This window comes from Nasonia vitripennis, chromosome 3 (genome assembly GCF_009193385.2).
Source record: "Nasonia vitripennis strain AsymCx chromosome 3, Nvit_psr_1.1, whole genome shotgun sequence".
Classification (NCBI taxonomy): Eukaryota; Metazoa; Arthropoda; class Insecta; order Hymenoptera; family Pteromalidae; genus Nasonia; species Nasonia vitripennis.
In genome coordinates, this window is record NC_045759.1 from 5271761 (window position 1) to 5298460 (window position 26700).

At 45.1% G+C, this 26700-nt stretch overlaps 3 protein-coding genes across 6 annotated transcripts in view; all 3 read left to right on the forward strand.

The window, feature by feature from the left end:
* Nucleotides 1–891: 891 nt before the first annotated feature.
* LOC100120983 (protein FAM49B) lies at nucleotides 892–17254 on the forward strand. Of its 4 annotated transcripts, none has more exons than XM_008212212.4 (7): nucleotides 892–1114; nucleotides 12416–12556; nucleotides 12717–12941; nucleotides 13107–13444; nucleotides 13678–13757; nucleotides 13847–13973; nucleotides 14267–17254. In XM_008212212.4, exons 2-7 carry the CDS (start codon nucleotides 12472–12474, stop codon nucleotides 14402–14404), a joined length of 993 nt encoding a protein of 330 aa, XP_008210434.1. In that variant the 5' UTR covers nucleotides 892–1114; nucleotides 12416–12471; the 3' UTR covers nucleotides 14405–17254. The 4 variants fall into 4 exon arrangements, with proteins under 4 accessions (XP_008210434.1, XP_001604570.2, XP_016839941.1 ...); XM_001604520.6 differs by having other exon boundaries at nucleotides 892–1103; XM_016984452.3 differs by lacking the exon at nucleotides 892–1114 and adding an exon at nucleotides 10263–10474.
* LOC100121008 (protein YIPF1) lies at nucleotides 16961–18813 on the forward strand. Its single transcript, XM_001605744.6, has 4 exons — nucleotides 16961–17254; nucleotides 17434–17822; nucleotides 17907–18087; nucleotides 18180–18813. Exons 1-4 carry the CDS (start codon nucleotides 16993–16995, stop codon nucleotides 18377–18379), a joined length of 1032 nt encoding a protein of 343 aa, XP_001605794.2. The 5' UTR covers nucleotides 16961–16992; the 3' UTR covers nucleotides 18380–18813.
* Nucleotides 18814–20958: 2145 nt separating this feature from the next.
* The window catches only part of LOC100121030 (somatomedin-B and thrombospondin type-1 domain-containing protein), a 31204-nt gene continuing 25462 nt past the window's right edge, over nucleotides 20959–26700 (forward strand). Inside the window, exons 1-2 of the mRNA XM_001604565.6 lie at nucleotides 20959–21338; nucleotides 21417–21810. Of these exons, the coding sequence (XP_001604615.1) occupies nucleotides 21564–21810 (247 nt within the window). The 5' untranslated portion in view covers nucleotides 20959–21338; nucleotides 21417–21563. The remainder of the gene's footprint in view (nucleotides 21339–21416; nucleotides 21811–26700) is intronic.

A 26700-nucleotide genomic window follows, 5' to 3' on the forward strand; every position in this document is an offset into this window, starting at 1 on the left:
CTCGCAAACGACCTACTTCGCGTACACGCCACAACGTATACACATCCATCCAAATTACAAACAATGGACTCAACCATACGTCCACAACTGCACATGCACGCTCGTTACATTCATTGCAATATAGAGACAGAGAAAGAGAGAACATCATCATCATCACGCGCACGCTTGCGAAAGAGGAAAATATTTTTCCAGAAACGACGTCGAGTTGATGGGACTTTTATTGCGCTTTTCTCTTTCGAGGTCGGCCCTTTGGATTAATGGCACAACGGTTAGGAGGGGTCGTCGAAGGTCGAGACTCTTTTCCGATGGGATTTGTCGCGTCACATGTATACAGGAGGGTAGATCGAGTTGCTTTATGAAAGCGTTCCGAGGAAAGCTCGTGAAACACACACACACACACGCACACACACACTGTTATGTCGGTTCAGACTCTGAAGCTCTGCGAAGGACGAAGCAAGCTCATATTAAATAATGTTTCTCCCAGAGCGAGTTTATCCAAGGATACGCTTACTTGAACTTTTTGAATTCGTTTCGAGTCGTCTTGCCCAGCTTGACATTTTCCAACGAGAATAGGCGGGGCACGTATAAAGAGTGCTTTCTTTGCGCTCGGTACTTTTATTTAAACAAAAACAAAGTTCAAAAAACTTCAATATCCCCTCGTACCCATCGGAACAACAAACCATCGAATCCGAAGCTATAGCTCCAACAGAAAAAAAAACAAACCAACCAACCTCATCCAAATCATGCATTTTTCCGGTGCAAGAGCAATTCAGTAGCAAACGCGGTGCAGAACTCTCCGCATCGCGCACAGCGTATAATACCGAACACAGAAAACACGCAGCAGCAGAGCGGGGGAATCAGCTGACTGGCGCAACGTAGGCTAGCTCTCGAGCTCTCGCGTCAGTACGTTAGCGAGTGTCGGTACACGACGACGTGTTGTTCTGCCGCGCGTCGTTCTCTCCCACGCGTGAATATAACAGGGAAAAAGTGCAGTGCAAGTGCAGTGACTTTTTTCTCGTCGAATATTTCTGCTGCACGAGGGAGGAGTACAATCGCCGACTGGAGGGACATTTTTAGTGCAGTTCGCTTTTTTCCTCATCCAAGTAAGAGAGCAGTAGGTTCCGTTTGAAATTTTATTGCGCGATGACGCTATGCTGTGGTATTTGTCGTGTGTGCGAGGGGAGATTGTATTGACGTGTGTGTTTGTGTGTGGGACTGTTTCTTTTTTTCGATGTTGAGTATAGGACTGCTACTTACATCGAGCGATTTTAACAACGTTTTGATTCAGTCTTCTATAGGCACACCATCGCGAGGAATAATCGCACACGAGCATCTCGCGCAGGAAGTGTGTAGTTGAGAGAGAGAGAGAGAGAGAGAGAGAGAGAGAGAGAGAGAGAGAGAGAGAGAGCTCGATTAAACTCGCGCGAGAGAGATGCGTTATACGTATTCTACGATTCTCCCATTCATCTCTCCGAACACTTTGTTCTCTTGTTTACTCGCGCTGATTTTTCGTACAAACACACACGACGATGTCGATCGAACGTCGCGATAAGGACGTAGCTACCGTTTTCTGATAATCGCTCGATTGATACGAAAGAACAACGCTCACTGAAAGAACAAAAAAAAAAAAACGTGACGCAACGACGCTTTCCGCAAACTACAGCCGCTTTGTTCGCTCTAATTGAATCCGAGGAACAGTTTTGCCCGGCGTTATTCCTCCTTATTAAAAGCACTGCATAATCGTCGAAGTGTTCAATTTATGCCGCCCTGCGCACCTCGAGAATGCAAAAACAATAACACATAAGTATATAGGCAAAAAGAATCGTAGCGGTGAAGGCTTGCACAGCAACGGTCAGTTCTGCCACGCGGGAGAAATTCCCGGTAAAGGAAACAATTAGCTCAAGCAAAAATCCACCTGCTCGCTCGCGATTATTAATGCATGTGTGTGTACACTGTGCTTATAACTCGTCCCGAGAGACGTAACGCCTTTATACGAGCCTGTAGGTGTGTGTCTGTGTACATAGAGTATATACAACAACGCATTGGCACTATTTATCGTCCGCGCGTTTCTCTCGTATAAACGCGCCGCGATAACGGCTATCTCGCCAGAAACGGCAGCGACGCGTCGCGTCTGTTGTTTCCGCGTGTTGCTGTGCTCTTGTCTTTCTCTCTCTCTCTCTCTCTCTCTGGCGAGAGAGATTTTTCATTTATGAATCCTAGTCTCGTGCTATCGAGCAACGTTATATTTATTTCATTTTCATTTTTATAATTTTTGCTCGGTGATAAGGGAACAAAGAAAACGAGCAAAATCGGAGCAATTTCACGCTGGCGTGAATTTAGTCGTGCGTGAAACTGCAGGGGATCTCAAGGATCTTCGATTCGCGCGGGATAATACTGTAGACTCATTGTCGTTCGATTGCGAAATCAGCGCGCGCTCGGCTGAATCATAATACACACACGCGCGCAGACGTGGACATTATGCTTTTCGTCGCCGGTAAATATATATATACACTCGCTTTTCGCTGTATTCAGGTCATATTATTTTTGCCTGTATTATTGTTCCGGGAATTTCAGTTTTATATTGAATAATCGTCGCGTATAGTAAAAGTGGAGCTTCATCAAGGAGTGATTGATTATGCGCTTTTTAATGCAGTTAGTATGCATAAGCGCGTTGCTTTTGGAGTGGATTAATCATTTGCGAGAGTTTTGACGGCAAAGGAATGTATTTTACATGATGTGTAAGTGCGCTGCTTGGCTGACGTATTTCGTAATTTTAATAATGGAGTTGACATTTCATTATGCATGAATTTTGCAACTTTTGATAGAGCTGTCATTCAGCACTATATTTTAGAAATCGACGTTACGTCTCAGCGTGGGTTATTACTATTCTATGGAAGATCATATTTTAATGTATAAATGAAAAAATTATGACAGCAATCAAGCGCACAATGTGTGCATTCAATTTATAAATAAAAAAAAAACTATCAGCTTTTTCCGACGTTTTTATACAAACGACACATCCCTGTCCGAATACGGCAAATAATTAATTTTCCCGTTTAGTACATACACCGAGATTTTTTTTTATCGAACTATATGAATCATTTTTTACCTCGACGCGCGCGTTCAGAGAAAATCTCCAACAGGTGACTAACTTTAGCGAGATATTTACATCACGCGAGTGCGCACTATAATATGCATGGAAATCCTCAACCGAAGCAATTTTCAGCCGTACTTTTGACACGAATACATAAACGCGTGGCATCTCCTCAAGCAGAGAGCAAGTTTCCATATAAACCAACTCTTATTATTTCCAGCTATCCTTGTCTCGCGATAATAAAACCGAGGCGCAAGTAGACTGTATAATAATCAAGAAAGATTAGAAAATCTGCTTAACCCGTAGAAATTTAACACAGATGCGTGCGAGCATCGCCCCGTAATTTTCACGAAGATTATTCGCTTGAGATCTATATAAATAATGGTTTTGTTTTTCTTCGCCGAGATCGAAAGTTGCTTCGAATCGAGTTTCGCGCAATAAGGTGTGGCGCTTCGATTTCGAGCGCGGTTTGATTGCGCGAAGTGAAATTTCCATGCCTCGAGTTTAATTGGCTCCGCGAGTTAATTATCCTAGTTGCCCGATTTCAGTGTGGTTTTCTTGTTTGTTTGTGTGCAGTGTACAACAGAGCGTCGAGACGCGTTGGTTTAGAACTGTAATTTTCTATACCTCAATAAATACTGATGTAATTAAACTGACATTTGTTAACGAAAATCTGCGGCTTGACGCGGCGAGATCACGAGACTTGTTATCTGCTAGTGTCCAGATAAGACCGAATAATAAGCAATAAAAAAACGTGAATCATTTAAGGCGCAATCGAATTCCGTTAAAAAGCAGAGAAATAATGCAGAGTACCCGATCAATATTTCCCAATACAAATCGGGCGCGAGCTAATCACTTCAATACCTGCCAATAACTATCAATTAAACCTGCATCAGCCATAAACGCCGGTTAACATAAAGCCCGGGACACATCAGCTTAATGACGTCCAATTAATCCCGCGATTTTCCAACACAAAGCCGGCGATTCATCCGGGCCCCGATAAAAGAGCCATTTAATACAGCCATAGTTCGCGTATATAATCAGAGCACACACGCGGCCCTACGTCGGTCTATCCGAACAACTGGGTTGGGCGCCAAATTAGGCTCGGGAAAATTCAATAACCAATTTTGCCACTCAAGCGCGAATCCGTCTTTGGTACATGCGCATATCGTGTACGGTGTACATATAACTCTGAAGACGACGACGAGCACAGCTGCTTGTATAATACGTCGCGTTATCTGTCGCGAACTTATCTCTCTCTTGGCTCTGCCTCTTGCAGTATGTCTTATCGGGGCTCTTCGCTACGAAACTACGGATTATCGGCGAATATACCGGGATCGAGTTGCTCCGATACTGCATTTTTTAATTTTTCTCTTATAATACGAAACTACATCACTGGAAAAAGCAAGGTCCGCACACAGACTGAAGGAAAAAACTCGCCGCATAAAGAGAGAACAAAAAATAATGGAAGTCAAGGTAGTACAGACGAGCGGATGCGCAGAAGCCACCGTTGCACACGCACACACACGTGCATGTGTATAATGTTTCCCTGAGCGTGACGTATACCTATACACACACGCGCGAGAACTCGAAGAAATATATAATACACTCGCGGCGCGTGAAAAAGAGGGGGGAAGTGGCGGCGTCCGTTCCGCTCTCTCGGCTTTATATTCGCGCAGCCTTCAACCCTCCTCGCCCCTAAGCGTAATAAAATCCTTACGACGTTTGCGGTTATTTACGGGGATTATCGAGCCGTATACGCATAGGCGAGAGTTAAGTACGTTGGAGTATACGAAGCTTTGGACTCTGCGTTCGTTTCATTCGAATTTAAAAGTTATACCCGTTTAATTATCGGCACATCCGATACGTACGCTGATTAAATTATCGCTGATATCCACACTTCGATCCCCTATCCGAGCACAAAAGAGCCCTACCGATATACTCTCTTTCTCCCTCGGTATTATAACAAAAGAAAAGAGTAAAAGAAGAGCCTCACCCCGATGCCGCATAGGCCTCCAACAAAATGCATCCCTCTATGTACTCAGAGCAGTATAGCATCGCGCAGCTAAAAGCCCGGCGCTCTCGGCACTTTTAACACTTTATATCTGAGCAACGTCCGCTTGGAATACAGGCCGAGCATTCTTTCGTCCGGCCTCTTTTTATTTTCACTCCGCTGCGGTACACATCAGCGACGGTTAATCGGCTTTGCGGCGAATAACCGATTTCCTGTCCCCGTGTACGTGTGTACGAGCGGATATTAATAAATCTCGCGACGACGACTTTTTTGCTCTATTGTCCTCGCTTCTTGTCGCTTGACGTCCTGATCGTACACACACTTCAAAGCGGCAGCGTTTTCGATCCTGGTATGCTAATCAGAGGACGGAATCGAGCTTCCAAAAATACCGGAATCAACACACATCCGTCGGCCTTACCCGCCGAGCATAGTCCGATAACCGATTCCGATCGCTCCTCGGAGATTCCAGCCCGTGACATGCGGACGCTCGTATTGATGAGCTGGCGTAATTGACGACGCGGCGTTAGGCTCTATCTCGAGAGGAGAGAGAGAGAGAGAGAGAGTGTTTCCTCCGCAGCACCGCGTGCTTCAGGATATGACGAGAGCTGATGATGCCCCCCCCCCCTCGGTTTGGTCAACGCTGTGCCTGTCGGTCTTTCGCTCTTCTTTGCCATTTATAGAAGTATGTGCCTCGTACGTGGCTTTTTTTTATCACACAGCGTTGATAGCTGAATATATGTGCGAGTTACGAGACACTGGATTTTTAATATTAATATAATTTACGTACAACCTCGGCGAATAGTATTCCAAAGATTCAATGGGCATCTTTCATCAGTCGAGCGGATAAAAAGTCCCTCTATACATTATACGCCCGCACGTACATCTCTCCCTGAATACACAAGTCTATATAGGTATAGAAGTATTTCGGCTCTCGGGCGATCGAAAGCCCGCAGGAGAGAGAGAGTCCGAAGTAGGCCAGTAGTCCTTTAGATATACACACGAAAGCAGCCGGAAACTGGGCCGACGTACGCGCTTCTGCATATTATATGTGTATGCATATTATAGGTATACGTTTCCGCGAGCGACAATCGTAGGCGTATATTATGCGACGGAGTAATTGGGACAGTTGCGTGTGCTAACGTATCGATCGCGCGGTATAATACACAGTGTCCGTCTCTGTAACGGATCGAAATTGAACCGGATGCGCGAACGGCTAATGCTCTGGACGTGATGATGTACACACTTTGTCATTATGGCAGTCCATCCTTTTGTCGTTATGTATCTCAGCCGTGTAATCGGCCCGTTTATTGTTCTGCTATCTCAGTGTCGAGTCGCTGAGATTAGACCGGCTTGGCTTTTTTTGACGACGATGATAATGATGGTGATTATTGGGTTTTCTCGTGGTTTGCAGAAATTCGATTAGAATAATAGGAATAATAATTCGCGTCACTTCCGCCGATCGCGCAAGAGTAACTACGCCGCGGCGGATGTTTTCTATGATGACGCATGCACTTTTTTTCATAAGTGCCCGGCTTTCAGTCTACCCATTGTCCGTTAAAATATATAACGCATGCGCAACACACCGTTAAAAAAAATCGATTCCCATAAATAAACGAGCGAGAGAGTTAATTTTAAAACCACAGAGTAAGCCACACGCGCTTCTACACCTGTATTTCTATAAATCCGATGACTGTATACGCGTAACCGCCACCACATCAGCGCGACAGTCGACGTAGGAGGCGACGATGACTAAAGAAGCTTTCATAATTTCGAAAACTTTCCCCCCTTAGCGCATAATTTACTCCCTAAAGTAAAATCACTGAGCCGCGAGAGATCCATCTCCCAAAGCACAGGTGAACATACGTTCACTCGACTGACCGAGTGAGACACAACCGCATCGTCATCATCATCATCGGCTCCCCTGTACGTAATTCTCTAATTAATTTGGCCAAGCGTTAACCGGGACAGGGCTGCTTCTCCTGTACGAGAGCGATGAAAACACACCATATTTAGCTCGACGTCGCCGTAAGTATTCGTACTCACGATACCGCTCGCTCGTCGAGCTGCGCACGTGCGTGAGCGTCGTGGATATGTGTGCCCACACGCGCGGCTTTTATGCGTTACATACTCGCTGCGCGCGAGAGGCGTCGTCGTCGTCACGCCTTCGTGGATTCAGGCTACTGATGCTGTCTGTGCAGCAGTTTCTCGCGACGCGAGCTTCGATTGTGTAAACAGTCGAGTGTATTATGCGCTCGAGAGAGAGGATGCGCTCGTGTGTGAAATTTTACGAGTTTGGTAGATGGATTGAGGTGTTCTTCTGAAGTACCGTTGAATGAGACGGAACGCGAGGTATGCGTGGAAGAGTTTTTTTTTTTTGGGACCTTAGAAATGGGAAACAGTTTTTTTACTATAAGACGATTATTTTAGCTTCGACATACCGTCACGCAGCGATAGGTCATCGCGATCACAACATTCGACACACGTGACGACTCTGATATCCAAGTAGTCCATCGCCTCTTTCATACACTCTATACTCTCGAGCAAACTACAGTATGGAGAGTCGAGTTTTTGACGCGCGATTAACCTTGCTAATCGATTATCATTACGTGCTTTCCTCGCTCGCGCGCGTGTTTCGAATTCGCGATCTCCGACGCGAGAGTACACAGAAAGAGAGAAAGAGAACGGTAAGCGGATGAGTAGGCATGTATACATATATATATAAGCTACACTTGCGGGTCTTGCAGCCGTAATTATCGCGCTTTTTATTGCGCGCTGAGGTATTTACTTGGAGCGCTTTTTCCGACTGGGCGTAAGTGAGATAAGCGTTTTAGTGAGGTGGGATAATTTTAGAGAGCTGTGTTTTTTTCTGCGAAGGTATTTTGTGAACGACCCTACACACAAATCGATCGACGCCAAATAGCTCAGCTCGAGAACAGCAGGCGCTCAGTGAAAAACCAAGCGTCCATCTCGTAAACACGCGATAGAGCCATTCCATCATCGACTCAGCCCTCGAGCAACCCTCGAGCAAACAGCACATGCAAATCCCAATTAGTCCGCACTCAGACTCGTCGGTTTTATCGAGTCTGAAGGGCTCACACGTGTGTGACGCCAGCGGCGGATTTCTTCGTAAAAGCTGTCGGTATGCGTAGACACGAGCATAGAAGAACGAGAAGAAGAATAGAGAGCGTGACTGCTTTTTCGATGTACCCGGTGCTCCAGATTCGACAAATTTTTCGACGCTGAATTTTTCGCCACATACACGAGTATAACGCTTAGCATAACGACAGAATTTACGCGCGTGAATCACAGTGACGCACAATTTTTCAATTCACTCCTCGTAAAAAGCGCGAACCCCAGCAGCCTCGGCTCCGCAATCCAGCCGTGATAGACACATTTATAGATGTAATACGTACAGAGAACCAGGTCGATACGCGCGAGCGCGGTACGTTATAAATAAAAATTAACCCGAGAGGCGTCACCTCTCGCGCGCAAGAGCCTCTCAAGGCTAATACTCGCCCAGGAGAAGAGAGAGAGAGAGAGAGAGAGAGAGAGAGAGAGAGACCTCGGGTGTAAAAAACGAAATCATTTCAAAGCTCCGGCTATGAATACACCTGGTTAAAAATATATAGAAGAGCTTCGATCGATAGCGAATTATTTTTTTTTCTGCAGCGATCTTGGTTTTTTATTATACGTTCGACGCAACGCGTGCATTAAACGAAAATAATAAAAAGAGAATGATGCGGAGAGAGAAGGGAGGGAGAGAGCGAAATAGAAAGTACGTCGATTGGATAATCGTCGGAAACTGTGGGCGAGAATATAATGGACGGCTATTAAAGTCTTTTTAACCGTCGACTCCATCAGCAAATCAATTGAGCTATACTAGGCCTGGCTCATCTGCCGCTGCTGCTGTAACCCTCTCGATTATTGCACCGATGCTGCATACTGCTTCGTAAATACGCCGCATATTTTTCCCCGATGCCACGGGTTTCCGTCGAATCATACATATATTATACCTTTTGAGCACACGCGAGTATAATACATTCTCTTTTCGTAAAGCCTCATTTCTATAGACACACGAGAGGCTAAAAAGCCACGACATCCGTTCTCCCACATCCGGACACGTGTTCGAAATCGCGCTCGATCGGATTCCCAGCTATATACTAATGGAGAAGGAAAAAAATCATCGCGTCGGAATTGAATTATGCAATTGTCGGTATAGTGTGTCGCTCGAAATTACCAATTGACTCTGCGCGCGCTCTCGACCGACCTTCGCGCGAGATGAACTTGCATTTTTAATGCTGATTTATGAGTCTCTACGCGTATGTGATACACGATGATAATTTTCCTTTCGTCGACTTTTTGCAATGTCAACGAACTCGCTCTCTGCATTATTCAGTTCGAGGTGAGAGCTATTCCGCGCATTTGCAAACACGTTATCGCGTCCGAAAATAGAGTACACAGCGCAGGTATACGCGTTCATGCCGTCGCGTCATCGAGTTCGCTCATTTTGGAGAACGTCGAGTGTCTCTCCCGATGACTCACGGACACTCAACACCGTCCGATGCGCCGAGAGACTGTCTCGTTCCCCAAGCGGCAGTGCAAAACCTCGTCGCTTCGAAGGACCAACGAACTCCGACTATACCTATAAAATATCAAGCGACAATTTGGAAACCTGCCCGGTCTCGCGTCTCTAGGAAAAACAATTCCGAGCCCAAGACATCCCCGGCGTTCTGGAGGATCGGCAAGCGCGTAAATCACTTCCTGGCGTAGGAATCCGTGCTCTTTTTCGTCATACAGCCGTCGCGCGTCGAAATAGCCGCCTCTTGAATATCGCTGCACCGAGACACACTGCAGTCGGAGAGAAGGAATTTTCGCCGGAGGGCTCGCAGATTATTTCTGATTTTCGAGGAAACCCGGATTACGACATTTTCCGAGAAGCTTATATACATTTTGCGTTCCATATAGGCGAAAAATATAAAGCATAATCGATTCGAAAACTCCCGCGCTTCACATCGGCATCTCCGTCGCTCTGGCGCGCAAACTCCATATCAAGCGGGGGCTTGGAGACGCAGACGCCGCTGCGCGCATTGATTTTCCCCGCGAGAGGGGATGAAGCCCCCACGGGCGGCCAGCCGCGCACGCTTTTACCAAATAAGGAGAGATAGATCGCATGTGCGAGTCGTCGTCGTCGTCGTCGTCGCGCAGTCATGGCCGCGAGTCCTGGCTCCGCTCGTCCGCGGGAAAAAAGTTCCTCCGAGTCCGTTGAGCTTCTGTGCAGCGTCGAAGAATAGCCCAAGTTCGTTCACGCTTATCGTTAACTATATCGCAGTGCCTTCATGGAGCCGTGCAGCAACCGAGACGCCGAGGTATTGTGTGTATGCGTATGTATCAACGTTCGAGTCATTCATATACACGTATACGACGTTGTGTCTCGAGATAAGCTTCTTCGCTGTGTGCGATAACTCTGCACGCTGGAGTTCTCGCGGCAGTGCGTCTGCACACTCGAGTGGGCAGGTGAATGAAAGGTCGCTGACACCTCGCGCTCGCACCCCTTTGTCTGTTTACGAAACTCTCCCTCGTTTCTTTTTCTTCCTCGAGCTTTCTCGTATGTATAGGCTTCGCTGCCTCGACGTCTGCGAACCCTTTGACCCTTGGCGTCTTGTACGCGTTGGTCAGGTGTATAACACGGAGTTTAAAGCTCACACAATGGATATACATATGCGGATGAGGCGAATTTCCAGCTTCCGCGGATATCGTCATTTCCTTCTCGTCTCCGTTACGCTCTCGTATCGGCATTGTGTCGACGATTTTTTTTTCGCCAGCCCGCCTCTTTATATTGCCTTTTTCCCGCGGATTTGGAGTCAGCGCTGTTGCCTCGAGTGCAGTTTCGCTATTGTGCGCGACTTTTTTTTTTCGAGGGTATATTGGATGGCTGAGTTTCGATGAGACCGTACTTCTGGATTTTGGGTTGGCTCCCGGGACACCATCATATCGAACGCATATCTGCCGACCTATTTTCAAAACCGCGGATAACCTTTCGCTAAAGCTTTCGATTCCAAAGCCGGAGGCAATTTATCAAGCGAAACAAGAAGACAATTAGCTTCGCCCGACGCGCGCGTGAACAACAACTCCGCGCATATATCGACTTCTGCAGTAGACACAGTGCACCGAGTATGGAGTAGCGGCATACGTTCGCGCGCAAATTATACAGTCGTCGGCAAAAAGGTCTCGGCTCTTAACTCGCCTTTGATGTCTACTGCCTCCTATTAACGGTATACTCTTTTTTCTCCCTTTCGAATCGATCTACGCAAGAGAGCTTTTCGCGAGTGACAAATAATAATATCACTCTCCCGCAAGCTCCGATTATAACTTTAATTGTCAGCCGTCTGGAGGCAGTCGTCGGGAAATCCATTCATCTCGTGTCTACCTCATCCCTACCGCTTTTTTCCCGTCTATGAATGTAGGCGCTTCTCTCTCGCTCGCCGAGCGAGCTTTTAATTGCAGGGAGAGCTTTTTTCCGTGCGCCTCGTCGAGGTCGAGTTGTTTGTACACTCGCGCGCGCGAGATAAGAAATTTCCGCGTTTGTCGTGTACGAGAGACAAATTCGCTTTGAATTGTCCGCGACAGCTGACGAGCGGACGCTGCGAAAGCTCTCAGCTAGGTGACTCTTTACATAGAGCTTTGTTCGATAGAATCGATCCTGTCCTGCGGTACGAAAATAGCCATATGAATTCCACTCGTGCGGAATTCAGAGCAAAAAATCCAATCCCAAAAATAGCGGCTTATTAGTTTAGCTATTCGTAGAAGAGACGTGCAAGTGTGCGGAGCTTGCGAGTGCATAAATCCCCCAGGACGGCAACGCCGAGTATATTTGTACTCGACTATCGCGTGGCACGCGCTAAGGAGGGCTTGAGAGCTTCTCCATGTGTGTATACCGCGTATAGGCCCAGGAGTCTTTGGATTCCAAGCGAGGATGGATTATACATTCTCGGCCGCAAGCTCTCGGCGAATATTGGCTTGTCCGATCGGTCGCGAAAATTGCCTGCGTCGAGCTTCGATTTTTTTCGCCCCAGACGGATTCGACAGAGGTGCACTAATTGGATTTCTCGTGAGTGGATGGGCGAGGTGTGCTCGATAGGAAATTGAACTTTGTAGTCGTGTAACCGGGCGCAGCGCGCGGAGCTTGCGCGAATTGATTCTTGTCTGGGAATGCGTTTGATGCATAGTTGATGAGAACTTTGATTGCGGATCGATTGAATTGTATAGTGGGATTAAATTCATCGCATGTCTTATTGTGTTTGTTCCAGATGATCAATGAATTTTGACAGCCTCAGGTGTCGGCGGCACTAACTGTGATTCAAAGATGGGAAAGCTCCTGAGCCTCTTGGCTCGAGACGAGTCGACTTGTTGTACTCCCCAGAAGTACGATGTCTTCCTCGACTTCGAAAGTGAGTTCATCGACCTCTTTATACACGCCCATCCATTAAAAGTCCCAATAATAGAAAGAGCGAAGAACTTTTCCCGATAAATCCACCCCCTTCCCTCGAAAGTTCTCTCGTTAAAATAGCGAATAACAGCTCGGCTATACCGAATGCGAAAATAATTCAGATGCGCAGCCGTCGGACATCGAGCGCGAGACCTTCGAGGCGGTGCAGCGGGTCCTGAAGAACAGCGAGTCCATATTGCAGGAGATACAGTGCTACAAGGGAGCCGGTAAGGAGATACGCGAGGCCATCTCCGCGCCGACGGAAGAGTGTCAGCGCAAGGCTTATCTCACCGTCGCTCCTCTCGTCGTCAAGCTCAAGCGCTTTTACGAGTTTTCCCTGGAACTCGGTGAGTACGGCTTGTTACCGGCTAATTCTAAGACGATCGACGAGATATCTCATTGAGCGAGGAATTTCGCGCGCTTATTTTGTCGAGCTTTAATTTACGAGCTTTTGACGAGCTGATTATCTCTTGCGTCGTAGAAACTAGCCTTACCCAATGAATCATTCTCAGATCGAGTGGTACCGAAGATCCTGGACCAGCTGTGCTCGGGCAACCTGTCCCCGACGCAGCACCTGGAGACCCAGCAGGCCCTGGTCAAGCAGCTCGCCGAGATCCTGGAGTTCGTTCTCAAGTTCGACGAGTTCAAGATGAAGACTCCGGCCATCCAGAACGACTTCAGCTACTACAGACGCACCTTGACCCGAGCCTCGCTGGCTCGGCAGGACAACGCCGCCGAGCGTGACCTCATCGTCGGCAACGAACTCGCCAATCGTATGTCTCTCTTCTACGCCCACGCGACTCCGATGCTCCGCGTCCTCAGCAACGCCACCATCACTTTCCTCATGGATGTGAGTTTTTCTTCGCATTTTTTTCTTTTGAAGCGTCCGCTCGTTCACTCTCGACGGATTTATGGGATACGGGAGGAGAGGCTTATATTGGATAAACGACGCGTTTTATGGGAGGCTTTTTCTTTATTAAACCGAGCGCAGCACTCTTGTCCGATGCTCGAGATCGAAAGAGGAACAGCACTTAGCAATTAGAAGTTTCACTCGATGTGTATACGTACTTTTCTATCTTACAGAACGAGGACATACCGAGGGAAAACATCACGGAAACTTTGGGCACGATGGCGAAAGTTTGCCTGAGGATGCTGGAAAATCCGTAAGTTTTTTTTTTCGTTTTGTTTCTATAACGCTTGCGTTTACACGCAGACGCGGAGCTTTTCAAGAGATATTTCTTGCCCAACGCAGGAATCTGCTGGCGCAGTTCCAACGCGAGGAGACGCAACTGTTCGTTCTGAGGGTGATGGTCGGCCTGGTCATTTTGTACGACCATGTGCATCCGCAGGGAGCCTTCGTGAAGGGCTCGAACGTCGACGTAAGTTCATCGTTTTATCAAAATTTGATCAAGTCACTTATTCTACTTTTTACGCACGCTCCCTTTATCAAAATCATCATTTCCGCCTCGCGAACTCCTGTCAAGTTGGCCGATAGTTCCAAAGACTTTTTACAAGTTCGACAAGCTCAATCGTCCGCAGTCGAGTGGAGCTACTTTCGCGAAGTATTCAGCAACGCATGACAGGCTTCCCACGTTCTCCCGAAGAACACACACACATTAGCTGTAGCTCGAAATGTATTCGGTGAAATTTAATCGTCAAACAAACTCAACAGGTGAAAGGCTGCGTGAAGCTCCTGAAGGATCAGCCGCCCTGCAAGAGCGAGGGTCTGCTCAACGCGTTGCGCTACACCACGAAGCACCTGAACGAGGAGAACACCCCGAAGAACATAAAGAACCTGTTGGCCGCATGATTACCAAAGCAGCGCGGCTGCTGCATTCGAAGCTGAAGCGGTCGGATCGAATTCGATCGCAAGCGTCTCCCGGGCATTGTGGTCTGTGTGAACAAAGGAAGTTGAAGAGGCATCTCTCTTCGAGATAAGCTGTAACTGCCAATTGACGATTTCGGGATCAAGATGCAGTGGCGACAGTGAGAGGAGACACTATTGCAAAAGACTTTATTATCGACCGAGGAATTGGGGCCGACGTTTATTATTATTATCATCATTATTATCCCTCTAGCACGTATTCTATGAACAAAAGTGTGACGACCTCGAGACACCTCGTATACTATAATTGTTATCATTACACTTATACATTTGATTGTCTTCGTGAAAACAAAATAAAAATCGGTATGGACGTTGCAGACCTTTGTTACCGTCGAATCGACGGGGAAGTGAAACGAAATTGATTTGTCGTGATTGGGACGATCTTTCGGATTGAAAATTCAGTTTATACGTAAACGCGTACTAGTCAATTCCACGAGTATGGAGTTATCATTTTAACGAAATTGCTTTCTCGAGGTAATAAAGGATACAATCGTCTGCGGCCAATCATATTTATCTGCGCGCGATGCAGAGAAACGATGAAAGTAGATTTTTGTAAATTTAAAAACCCTCTACTCGTTATATTGTGCATTTACAAACGTTTCCGACAATGTGTATCCGACTTTTTTATAAAAAAAACTGAACAAACAAACGTTTTTTACAAGTCACGAGTCGAGTACGTGAAATTTTGAGTCTTCCCATCGACTTTTGATGATTACCAGCGATATTCGATTTATTGATGATTCTTTAAAATCGTATGTGTATAACGACTTTTATTATTAGTTCTTACGCATATTGTAGATGCTCTTCGAGTTTGTTTTCTAATCTATATACATTTATTTTTATTATATCTCCGCGAGTATTAGAGTAAGCGATCGTATGATTATAAGAATCGTGATTGTCTATAGGAAATCCTCGTAATGACAATTTGTTAGAGAAGCATATCTCGCGTTTGACGAATGAACTATCTGCACAACGCGATCGAGTATGGATTTTCGAAAATAGCGTAGAAGTTTTACGATATGCACCCTGTAGATTATCGCTACTATATTTTCCCTGTTATTTAGCTGAGTAAGGCGATTTGATTTGTAAACGTATGTAGTTATTCGGACACTCTTTGCAGTGAATTTTATTTATTGACAAACAATAACAGCGCCTTTAGAACGAACACAAAAAAACCTGAAACAATTCTTCGAATTAGATCTGCGATCGAAGCACAAAAACGATGCTGACTAAATTTTATAAAATACCACATCCGACTTCATCCGCAAAACTGCCAACGCAAACAAAGAAAAACAAAATCTTCACGACGATCTCTCGAGATAGTCGCTAAAGTATTGCCGAAAACCAAAGACGTTTTAAGAAAAATATAATGAAATACTCCTGTACATTTTGTAGAGTCGTGCAAAAAAAGTTTAACCGATAATTAATAAACTATAAGTAACTCATAATGTATATCTGTATTATTGCTATTGCAACAATCGAGAAACAAATAATCACAGCATAAAAATTACTAAGTTTTCCCTCAAACCGAAAACGAAGAGCGAAAAGCGTCGATGTTTGTGATAAAAAAAGGAGGCGTTATAAGAGGCAAGATTTAATGTAAAATAATTGAAAGATTACTTTCTGTGATCATGTGCGAGTTTCCTTTTGAACCGAAGAAAACGACATTCAAAGTGTTCAGCTTTCGACAAAAAACTAAAGCCAAGATTATGAAAAATAAGAACAAAGAACATGACAAACAGACTCTTTTTTCACACGTCTTTATGGAATTTCCAATTTGCATTAAAAGAACTGAGTGTAAGACTTTGTAGATTAAATATATTGTAAATCATGTAGTAGCGACATTTTACTCTATGGACTTTGGTCATTTTTGGAGTCACACACAAAAACACGGCACGACACATAACTCAGTCTTTTTATATTATATATAAACGTAAAAAACTGTTACGGAAAGTATAAATTAAACGGAACATGAATAAGATACGAAATAAATGAATAAATATATGTATATGAAGCAGTGCAAAACAGAAGAAAGTTTTTTTGGGCACTTCGTGTATTGTGACGTGTGTTGAAAATTCCTATCCTCTCAATCTCTCGTATACGCGCACACAAATGTCTCCACTTTGCCGGTTTCGAACGCTATTTTCAAGTACAAATCAATAATGGCTCGAATGGCATTTTTTTCAACGATAAATACGAAATAATCTCGATGTAATAACCGCCCTCTTCGAATTTTGCGATCTTCAACCGTACAAGGCGAGCGAAACAAAGTCAAGAGTCCATACGAGCATGTAAATGAAAGATATATAAAGAAAATATGTATTAGAAGAAAGTCTGAGATGTAAAGCTTGGAAATATACTCTAACTCTTAATAAACACTGATGCCTTTCATTTCGTCTTCCTCAATACATTGATATAATTTTAATTTAAATTTCCCACGCTTCGATTATCCATCGTCGGTAAGGTAGGAATTTCCACGAATGATTTCGCGCTGACGTGGTCGAACGTCGCAGATGTCGCATCCTGGTGTGGCTTTTCAAAATGTCAAAATAGTCTTAGACGATATCAACACACACCGGACAGTGGACACGATGGACGGCAACAGAATGAATCCTGGAGATCAGCAATTTATTTCTTTCCAAGACTTTCCTGACATGAACAGTGCAAGTTCGGCACAGGTACACGTCGATCTAGGAACTCCCGGACAAAATCAGCAACTCTTCGGACAGATGCAGGATGATCCATCACTGCAAGGTTTTCCTGGTCAGAAAGACGGTTAGTCGTTTCTTACCACTCGTTTTTTCGATTATTTGTACAGTTCGATCAATATTCACGTAAACTTTCCCGATTTTCACGTTATTTCTTACCGTCTCAATTCGAGGTTAGGATTGTCATTGTTTTTATTTTTGATTCGGTATAGTCGAACCGTGATCTCATGAAGTATTCAATTTCAGAAAAAGCCCCAAAGAGTTTTTGGACTGTGGAGTATTACCAAAAGTTTTTCAACGTAAGCACAAATGATGTGGTAGAAAGGTTGAAGAGATCGATGATACCTCATGGAATGGATAATTACTTGATATCGTACATAAGGCCAAACCCAGACTTGTATGGCCCATTTTGGGTTTGCGTTACATTAATATTTGCGATCGCAATCAGCGGAAATCTCGCTAATTACTTCCAGACAGCGAGTAGTGGAAATTATCATTGGAAGTATGATTTCCACATTGTGTCGTATGCTGCCACTTGTATATTTCTTTACGCTTGGTTGTTACCACTCGTGCTTTGGGGAGCTTTAAAATGGTCCAAGTCTCAAGAACCGACTGCAAATGATGAATTAATTCAGGTACATATAATATACTATTGAAAATATTGCATACCTTGATAGGCTGTACCTTTCTTACTATTAAATTAATATTCAATTTTGTAGAATGATGCAGACATTGGCCTGCTGGAACTTCTCTGCCTGTATGGCTATTCTCTCACGATTTATATTCCTGTAGCGTTCTTGTGGACAATACAAATAGGTCTCTTGCAATGGTCACTGGTATTAGTTGCAACTGTTTTATCTGGTGGTGTTTTAATAAGGTCTCTGCTACCAATTATTCCAGGTAATTGAAAATATATCTCTTACAATATAACTTACCTATGACCCACTTTAAACTGGTAATAATATCGAGTAACGTTTCCAATTTAATTTCAGGAAAACAAAAACCTATATACCTCGCTGTTATATTGGGAATGCACTTGGTGCTCGCGGCAGGTTTTATGCTGTACTTTTTCCACGTGCCATCGACATCGCATCCGGATATTATTCCTACTCCGAGTTCAACATCTACAACTGTGGCACCTATAAAAATAAGTCCTGCTCAGAATATCAGTGCACCTTCCAAGCAAGCGTAAATTCTTAATCGATAATTCACTCACCGAAGAAGAAGGCTGATTAGCATGTAAATGTGGAACTCTATGCTTTCAGTCCTTCCTAAATAAATGCTATGGCTAAGTGATATAAGTGATACCATAATTAATTCGAATATGCGATAAGTTTCTACACTGATGAAAAAGTTGATCTTTTATTGACATTATGAAAGTAAAGGAATTGTATACATTTTTATTTATTTATCCGAAATACAATGTTTTTCAATGTTAACAAAATGGATTCACTAGATTCGATCGTACGTTAAGTTACCATGTGGTAGTTCCTGTACTTTGTCATAGGTTTCACTGCACCTTCTAATCTAATATGAGAGTCTAACGACTCTTATAAAGTTTGAATAATTTTATAACAACTTTATAATATACAGTACTCGAAAACAAATAAATTATTTGTTACAGTACGAATGATTTTCCATTTCATTTTCTTTCAATTCAATAGTCGCGTGTACATGAATTGCGCAACCACTGCAATTTCACAACTTTCCACTTTCTCACTTTTGATTGTAAAACTCAAAGGTGTGGCTACACGAGCTTTCGTTCGAAATTTCTTCACGCGTTGCTTCTGACTAACAATTCTTCGATTCTAATATGATTATTAAGCCTTTTTTCAAATCAGGTTTCTTTTGAATCATATGTTTGATAATAAAGTACACACAAGCCAAAGGGGTTTCACCAACAGAACGTTTATCCGATAATTACCCGAGGTCGTTGGTTACGAGTAATTCGATCTCGAAGCTGCGCAGTCTATTAGAGTCGACGCAGGCGCCTACAGCCGAAGATTTCTTTCGCTCGACTCGCGAAACACGAACTTTCTGAAAGACGATTTTCTCCTTTTACAACTCACTCTCTCGCTCTCTGCGTCCCCTGTGACTGCTTCTTCCGTCTCGGTCGTTTTTTAACTTTGTCGTAGTGTCCCTTGGTGCCGCTACTGCTTCGCTTCGCTCTTCTTCGATCCAACTTTGAAAAAGACTCGCTGATAAGTTCGAAGTAATTGAAACAAGCGATCAAATGAAGGCGAGCGAGCGAGCGATGAATCTGCCTCCGCTTGTCTTGTTGCTCATTTTTCGGTATATAGGGGTTTCGAGTTTTACGAGTTTGGGGCTGTAAAAATGCTTTTTTCTTTGATTACTTTGTGTACGGGTTTTTTTTTTTGTTGCTCGTGCAGTGATCGTTTGCTGTATATTATCGTTATTTGATCAATTACGAGATGTTTATTACGTTATCAAACAAATGCAAATTCAATCGTTAATTATAATTATGGATGATAAATTGATACAGGTATTGTTTGATCATTGCGTATATCGTTGCACAAAATATTTAATGTGTTTTCGATTTAAAAATTTACGTTGCTTACGAATTGTGGGCTAGATATGCGATCGATTTTCAATAATGTAAGAAATGACCATTTTCGTACCGACCACTTTCATCCATATTAAATATTATTCGAATCGAATGAATTCTATATTGTATACGCCACTCAGTCGTTGGTAAATTATGGATGGATAAGTGAAATACATTGAAATTTCGTTAAACAATGAATAATTAATATTGTTCGCTTAAATAGTGCAGTAGTTCATAACGGGAGTTTTCTCTCGGGTTGATATTTTGAATTTTCATTGTACACATTAAATGCATAATAATGAATCTATAATGGAAAATTAACTCGTCATTTACGTTGATAATTAGAGACATTTTCCGAAAAACCCGCTACAGCCGTTAATCAATACCAGGAACATTTTACACAGATGAAACTTCAAACCCATCATCACCGCAGTTAACTTAAAACGCAAAAGAAGCTTCGCGCTTCTCTCAAAAGCGCGAGAGGCCGGAAATTAATAGACTGACTCTGCGCATCGGTATTCCAGGCACATCTCGATGAATCGAGTAGAGCTTTTATGCTGATTGCGTCGGGAGTGTTTTTTTTTGTGTTTACAAGCAGGGCCACAGAAGTTTGGGGGGAAAGTGCTGCGCGCATTCCACGTTTCGTTTAACGGCCGAGAGATACGATTAAACACTGCTATACCTGACGCTCGAAGAAAGGTCAAGACAGGTAGAAAATCCGGGATGTGCTAGCCCGGCGTACAACAATGACGGCTTTGAGAGAAAGAAAGATTCTTCCTAATTTTCCTTTCGGCTTTGCCTCTAGAATCAAATCTCCTAAATGCTTCTGTGAATGACGGACGTAATTTTCTCTCGTCTCGGCCATGGTTGCGTGCGTTTCGGAGGATAGAGAAAAAAAAAAGAACAAGGCATTCTCTTTGTCCGCTTCGAAAACGAATCTCCGACGATGCAGGTATGGTGTACGGCTTTCTAAAATCTATCTCTACGTTATTTCGCACGTCGAATATATTCATTCGCAAAATCTAACGAATTTCATTTTCCAGGTGCATACAATCGTCACGAGACACCGAATGAAGAAAAAAGAAGGAATAAAGCGTCGTTAGCGAAAAACCAAAGCAGCAGCAGCAGCGCGACGACGCGACGCGCCACCCCCGCACGCGAAAGGTGGAAGCGCGGGCGAGTATATAGCCGAGCGGTAGCGCATAGCAGCCGTGCTCAGTTTCACCCGTTCGGGCCTCGGCTCCGCACGCGCAGCCGGCGACGGAGTTGCATCTCTCGCTCTTTCTCTTCTCTCTCTCTCTCTCTCTCACCGGACGGATGGTATGGTGCAGTAGTGGGGGGTTGGAGCGTTGCCGGACAGGCAGGATCGGATCGCGCTCAGACGCTGACGAGCCGCGGACTCATCGGGTTGCTGGGCCCCGACCATACAGACGAGGAGGATTATTTTTTTGCATCGCGAGGGCTGCTACACGTGGGGGACGGACAGTTTTCTTTTCGTTTGTTTCGGTTCACGTTGGATTTTTTTTACCTTGATTTGTGCGCATTCGGAGAGTGAGCGCGACTGCTGAGGACGAACTGGACGAGGGTGAGTGGAGTTTTTTTGGTCAATTTAAAAATTTTACATCTATACAAAATTTTTACAAAAATTAATTTCTCCTTGCAGGGCTCACCACGCTACAACACGCATTCGAGAGAACCTCCGCCACTTAGCAGCACGTGCCGAGTCGGCGCGCTTATACGTCGCGAACTCGCGTCTCGCGGAGTGTGTTTTTTCCTCGCCTCACAGTTTCGTTAGCCTTATAAAGTCGCGATGAAGAAGTCGCCGGCGAGTTCACTGGCACTGCTGCTTCTGGCCTCGAGCTTGTACATCGGTTACGTCTCGGCCGGCAGTTGCGCCGAGTCGAAGCTCTGCTGTCCTGGAAGAGACTCGGCCTGTGTCGTGCAGAAAACATCGCCTAACGCCATCATTCAGAGCCTCAGCGATAAGCCCTGCTACTGCGATCACGCGTGTCTCAAGCTCGGCGACTGCTGCGACGACTTCAAGGAAGCTTGCGGGGGTGAGTTTTTGTTTTGAATTTATTTGAATAACTGTCGGTTATAGCGTTGAGCGCTGCGCGGAATTCCATCGATATCGCGTTGCTATTGTGTTTTTTTTTCTGTTTTCACAGAAACGAGATTGAAACCGTACACGCAAAATTCGGCAGGAATAACGAGCGTTGAAAAATTCAAATCCAACCTGCCGCGCGCTGAAAATTCGATCGAGCCCGTGATTTGAAAACACCCGACACTAATTACCCATTGGTTCAACCTCGAATTTCATCGAAAAAGCTGACATAGTCGTTTCCAAAAATTTTAGAAAAAAATCACCGGTATATAGCCTTCAATTAAAGGAAACCTTTAAAAAAGCTCTCCCTCTACTCGCGCGTACATCAAGCGCGCTTTTTTGCATAAAACGCGCGCAGCTTGTTACTCCCACGACTCTCTCAGTGTACGCTTAATTACATCAGCGTTTATTAGCGAGCGAATATACATACGCGCCGCTGAGAGAGAGAGATGGGGAAACCGACTCTTGCTCTCCTTTCGCGCTTTGAGTTTGCTGAAGTTATTAAAGGTCGGGCACACGAGTTATATGCGCGTAATATTAATACAAGCTCCGAGCTTGCAAGCTGTGCGTGTGTATGGTTTGCTTCGACTTGATAATATACTGGTCTGGAAATTTTTTTTATTGAAATTCGGCTCTCTCTTCCTGTGTATTTAATAACGAACTTTTGATTAATCGAGTTCGCGCAGCGCTGCGAGTGCTGTTGGATCATCCGCTAACGACACGCACTCGATCATCCAGTTCTAATGAACTCGACCCTGACGACGGTGACAACTTTGCGAAACATCGCGATTTCCACACTCGTCGCGCGTAAAAACAAAAGTAAAAAAAAACTATCTCGATCGCGAGCAGTTTTTGACACTTTGTCACGAGAGGCAGCCAGGACAGCTGCACTGCGCACCACAGAGAGAAAAAGTCGCAGCTACACCCCGCGCAATCAGAGTCGGAATCCATTACTTATTGTCACGTCGCGAAATTGAAAAATCCGCGCGCAACTCTCTCCGAGTCTCTCAGTGTATATACATGTATGCACACGCGATAAAAAACCGACGTTGGCTATGGCAATCAATAATCCTCGCGAGAGAGAGAGAGAGAGAGAGAGAAGCTCGAAAAAAGACTGTATAGCCAAACCGTTCGTTATACTCGATAAACTCACCGGTTCTCCCGATCTATGTACCTATACATAAACGTGCATAACTCGCACGTGTGGCAGACAGTCTGTATATGTACAGCCGCGAGAGACGAGAGGCCGTTACCTGCAGCAGTCTCTACTCTCGGCCATCCGTCAGACGCGATTTCGGCTACACGTGTTCGATTCATTATACACTCATACGCCCTGGGAATTTTTATACTAAGAAATTCTTCCTCTTGCGCAGTATGCGTTATAATGTATCGCGTTCGCGTGTGTCGTTCCACGAGTCGCGCATAAATTCTCGGGCCGCGTGTAAAAATCCCCCGCGCCGCGCGCGTAAACGCTTTATAACGTTCCTTAACTTCGGAATCGTCACAGCTTTCCCTCTTTATCGCGCGTCTAAAAGAGCGAGTTTATGCGCTGCAGCCGTCGTATACGTGTCGCGTATATAATGTACACGGAGCCGACACGGAAATCGCGCGTAAATCACCCGCGAGTATTGAATTCGTATACGTGTACGCGGCTATTACAATTATTCGGCGCTAATGGCACACACGTCGCTTCGCTGGGAAGAAAGGGTTAACTTTAATGGATCACAAAGGCTTAATTACGATCGATATACAGCCTTAAGCGATCGTTCGGTCGGCGGCCGGAGAAAAACAATTTGTCTCGCGCTGCAGCGGCAGCAGATAGTCGAGAATTCCTTAATTAACGAAACACTGCAAGAAGAAAGCCATCAGAGCGAGGGAGTGAGAGATGCAGAGAGCGAAGGAGAAACTCCAATTACTCATCGGCCGTGTGTGTGTATCTCTCTCTCTCTCTCTCTCTGATGGAGAAAAAATTACGCTTACATTGTCGCTGCCGCTGCGCATAGCTTCTTAATTAAGCGTCCAGCTCGCGTCAATTAAGCGAAAATCATTCGCGCGCTCCGCGGAAAAAATATACCTTCGTTCTACATACCCGTTGGTATATATTAATATTCTCTCTCTCTCGGGGGTTTGGAATAATAACCACAGGACGCGAGAGGCGCCTAACGTCGTCGTCGTCGGGGAAAGAACGTCAAACGGGAAATTTTCATAAATCAACACGGCAGAGACCCTCGCGATCGCCCGACCAGCAAAAAAGCTGCCTTTGCGGTTTTGGTTGAAAGAAACCGCGCGCAGGTTGAAAAATAAACAAGGGCGACTTCAAACGACAGCTCGTTACGCGATACGCGCCTTGATTGGCCGCGACGTGCGTTCGAATACTACCTAATGAGAGCGAATCTTTTATATATAAATATACATATATACACGAGTGTGTTCGTGAGGTATAGTATATATATAGGATGCGGGCGGTTGACAAAGACGATGCGAGCGCTCGGCTGTCCCTCGATAATGAAGTCCGCTGGGGCTTGAGGTGCGATGCTCGACAGCTAAAGTTGATTGTATTTCTGGGGGTCGGTTGATTGGGTCGATTTGACGGACGACGATTTTTGCGCGAGTCAAATGCGAGAGTCGTGTCGAGGCGCTAACGCGGAGATCGTGTATATCGAGAGGCTTTTCGAGAACGCGAGCTTTTCATTGATTCAGGAACGAAGAATAATACACCGCTGCACTACCTAAGACCGCTGGTTTAATTCTGCCCTCGCGCGCGCGGCGGGGAGTTTGAAATCCACAGGGAAAGAGAGAGAGAGAGAGAGTGAGACTCGGGGGATCATCTGCTTGACCCAATTACTTCTTCTTCGCAGAATCAACATTTGCCAGGTGTATATAACTACCCTTTCTATCTCTACTTTACATATTCATTTCAATTTCTCGCGAACAATCGCTCTTATATACGCAGTAGAGGAATCGTTAAATATTCCAGCGGAATATCGACGAGTATACAGCGCGCGTATGCGTGCACGAGTTTTTTCAAAGTTATCCGTGAAAGCTCGAAAAAAGCTCTACTCTCGCGCTGAAAAAATTCAATTTTTTATCACCTCCTGCCTTTTCAAAACGAGTTACTCTTTTCGACCAAAAGCAAAAAAAAAGAGAGAGAAGAAAAAAGCTCGCGAGCAAGCCAATCCCGCAAAAAGTCAAATAAGCGCCGAGCTCGGAAAACAAACACGCTCCATTATGTCGCTTTATGCCACATTCGACCGCTGCACAGTCGCCGTAGGACCGCCGCTGCCGCTATGCGGCGCAATCGTGTAACCGCTGCGGCACACGCGAGAGCTTTCACCTACCAGTGTATTATACAGCCCTCTATACTGGTATGCACACGTGTGCATATACTCGAGAGCCGGGCTGTTGCTGCGAATGGAAAAGCTCGCCGGGGCTTTAACAAAAGGAGGAGCGCGCGTTCTTTGTTTCGGGCGCGTTGACCCAAGCTTCGACTTTTCACTCGGAGCTTTTTTTTTACATCGAGAGCTGTATATTGATTCGCTGCGGGTGGGTGAAAGATTGACGGGGGATGATGTGGGCGTTACGCGTATTATGTCGGATTCCGACAGCTGCTGCTGGAATATGTTCCGATGCTTGGTGTGATTTACGATACGTAGTGTAGCGCAGTCGTTGGTAAAATTAAAACGAATTACGCTGTATAGTGTAAGGGCTTTAAATTTACCTTAGGAGTAAAAAAGTTCGTACCACTTAGGAGACACGGCCGCATCGTATAAACGAGGAAATTTTCTCGGCGAGACTTTACGCCATTCTACTTCTTTTATACAAGTTCGCCTCGCCTAACTGTCGCGAAGTTTATTCTCCCGCGCTTCAGGACGTGCTCAGTTTGAGTATACACGGTGTACACTTTCATTTCAGCTATAATATCGAGAATTTTCGTCAGCGGAAATCGTAGAATCCTTTCCTCCTCTTCGGCCTCCTTACCAAGCGAGTATAGTATACCGAGAGAAACAATTACGGGCCTATTACCGCGAGAAACGCAAGCTTTTACAGCCGGGCTGTTACAGTGTAGCAGCGTCCTCGAGCTCCTGGAATATTCATTATGCGCACTCGTCTCCTCGCGGCTACCGCGTGCTTTGTTTCGCGTTTCTCGTGAAGAAAAAAAGTGCAGCCGCACGGAAGTCGAGCGCGTCGCTCGGCTACTTGAAATATGCATCCGCGGCATCAGCTTATGCCGTGTATTTACGTAGCCGAGCGAATTTCCATCTTCGCGTCGGGGAAAATGCGATGTGCGTGCGGCTGACGCGAGGTGGCTTTGAGGGACGTCTCGAAAGTCAATATTATCTGTTAGGGGTTTTTTTTTTTTTGAGGAGGAGGAGGTGGTTCGTGTGCGAGTGCAAGTGAAGCTTGTAATCTGCTGGTATTATTATTCGCTATTGGAAAATGTGCGATCGGTTATGGAATTGGCGCGAAATTTTAAAAATAAAGCGGAATCCCGAGCTCCACCGGAAAAACTTCTACACCTTAGCACCCGGCATCAGAACACGACTCTTCGCTCCGCTATCTCTCAACGATATCCTCGCACATCGCCACAGGGGGTCTAGACTGCGCTACGCACTTTCCCCATCTCTCTGGCGATAAGCGTCTGTGCAGCACTACTATACTCACGCGTAGCTTTGAGAGCCATCAGCCGCGGCGTAAATCAAAGCTCGAGCTACTCTCCCGCTTCGAATCTCATTGGCTTTTTGCGCTAGCGATTCACGTACGCGCCTTACGAACAGTCTTCCACGAACGAAAGACCATACGCGGAATTTTAAAAGGGCCCGCGAGCAGTTATCGTAAATTTCGA